Below are 1,409 nucleotides of genomic sequence, written 5' to 3'. Positions count from 1 at the left end.
CTCTCTCCCTCCGCAGGCAGACATGGGGATGACCTACTCCGAGTTATCTGTGATCGGACGGCTGAGGAAGATCTCAAAGTGCGGCCCGTTCAGCATGTTCTGTAAACTCATTCACACGTGGAAGGACGCGCTCTCGCCGTCAGAGGTCAGTCTCTTCCTGATGGAGACGCCGCAGCGATCTCAGCATCTTCAGTGTTTTCTTTGACAAAATCTTCTGTAGACAAACATAAATGTGACAGGAACTGGCATGCAGAGCGGATTAGGGAGCGAGTTTATTCTGTTGACTTTTCGGCCCTCAGGTTTTTCTTCAAGATCAGCCGAAGTGTGTTTCTCTTGTTTTCTTCTTCCGGGTCTGCTGCTGTTCAGTTGGTGTGCGAAATTTTTTATATTATATGCAGGAAAGTTAAAATTTTTTTCTGTTTTTGCAAACATAAGGTCAAGCAGGTGAAATAGATTAGTAGGTAGGTAGATATATTTTCTTTCAAACATATAAAAAACAGACAGAAAAAGATACAAAAAAAATAAAATGGAAATAACAAAAAAACAATAACAGATTTAGAAAATTATTTTTGAAAAAGCCGTACAGGAAACTATATTTTTAACTATTATATGTGTTTTCTTTATGTGAAATAAATAAAATGTTTTTTCTGTACATATTTCATTTTTTAAGTGTTTTTTTCAGAGCATTTTCTGGTTTTTGTTTTGTTTGTTTTACTTTCCCGTTATATTTTTTTGTTTGTTTTTTTGTTAATTTTCAAGTAATTTTTTGTACTTTTTATTTTATAGCGTGCTAATTTTTGGGTCATTTCTTCCTCAGTTGCTCACTGCCTTCCTCCTTTTTTTTTAAGAGTAAACAACTTCTAATTAGAAACACTTCTAATTAATTTGGTGCATTTTAATAGATGAAGTTCACCTAAAAACAATCGTCGTCTGTCTTTCTTCAGGTGGCTCAGAAGGTGAAACACTTTTTCCGGATGTACTCGGTGAACCGCCACAAGATGACCACGGTGACGCCGTCCTACCACGCCGAGAGCTACAGCCCCGACGACAACCGCTTTGACCTCCGACCTTTCCTCTATAACACACGCTGGAGCTGGCAGTTCAGGTGCATCGACAACCAGGTAGAGAACGGCCAGCGTGATCCGTCTCTATGGTCTGTTGTATCTGTAAAAGCTGGAAACAAAAAAATGTAATTTTATTAATGGATTATTAACATCTTTATGAAGGTGTTTCTGTCCTTCCTCACAGGTCTCTCAGTTGGCAGCAAACAAGAAATAAGAGCTTCAGGTCTTCAGCGTCCACAGAAAAACTACATCACATCTGTGATAATGTCAGTTTTTGCAAACACGAGGTCATGCAGGTAAAATAATCATGTTTCTGGGAATACAGAGAACCTTTGTTCTACCTCC

General features: G+C 38.6%; 1 protein-coding gene across 2 annotated transcripts; it reads left to right on the top strand.

Annotated features, from left to right (window-relative positions):
• Window positions 1–21: 21 nt before the first annotated feature.
• LOC121965214 (glutamine-dependent NAD(+) synthetase-like) lies at window positions 22–1,403 on the top strand. Of its 2 annotated transcripts, none has more exons than XM_042515372.1 (3): window positions 22–145; window positions 945–1,121; window positions 1,249–1,403. In XM_042515372.1, exons 1-3 carry the CDS (start codon window positions 23–25, stop codon window positions 1,276–1,278), a joined length of 330 nt encoding a protein of 109 aa, XP_042371306.1. In that variant the 5' UTR covers window position 22; the 3' UTR covers window positions 1,279–1,403. The 2 variants fall into 2 exon arrangements, with proteins under 2 accessions (XP_042371306.1, XP_042371305.1); XM_042515371.1 differs by having other exon boundaries at window positions 1,227–1,403.
• Window positions 1,404–1,409: the final 6 nt, after the last annotated feature.

Source organism: Plectropomus leopardus, unplaced genomic scaffold, assembly GCF_008729295.1.
Source record: "Plectropomus leopardus isolate mb unplaced genomic scaffold, YSFRI_Pleo_2.0 unplaced_scaffold19084, whole genome shotgun sequence".
Classification (NCBI taxonomy): domain Eukaryota; kingdom Metazoa; phylum Chordata; class Actinopteri; order Perciformes; family Serranidae; genus Plectropomus; species Plectropomus leopardus.
Note: the sequence above shows the minus strand (reverse complement) of the source record. Positions and strands in the feature narration are given on the sequence as shown.

Bases quoted from the DNA above. Each gene is read 5' to 3' on its own strand.
- LOC121965214 (XM_042515371.1), top strand. From the start codon at position 23: ATGGGGATGACCTACTCCGAGTTATCTGTGATCGGACGGCTGAGGAAG. The intron at 146-944 runs GTCAGTCTCTTC...GTCTTTCTTCAG, and splicing joins ACGCGCTCTCGCCGTCAGAG to GTGGCTCAGAAGGTGAAACA. The intron at 1,122-1,226 runs GTAGAGAACGGC...ATCTTTATGAAG, and splicing joins TCAGGTGCATCGACAACCAG to GTGTTTCTGTCCTTCCTCAC.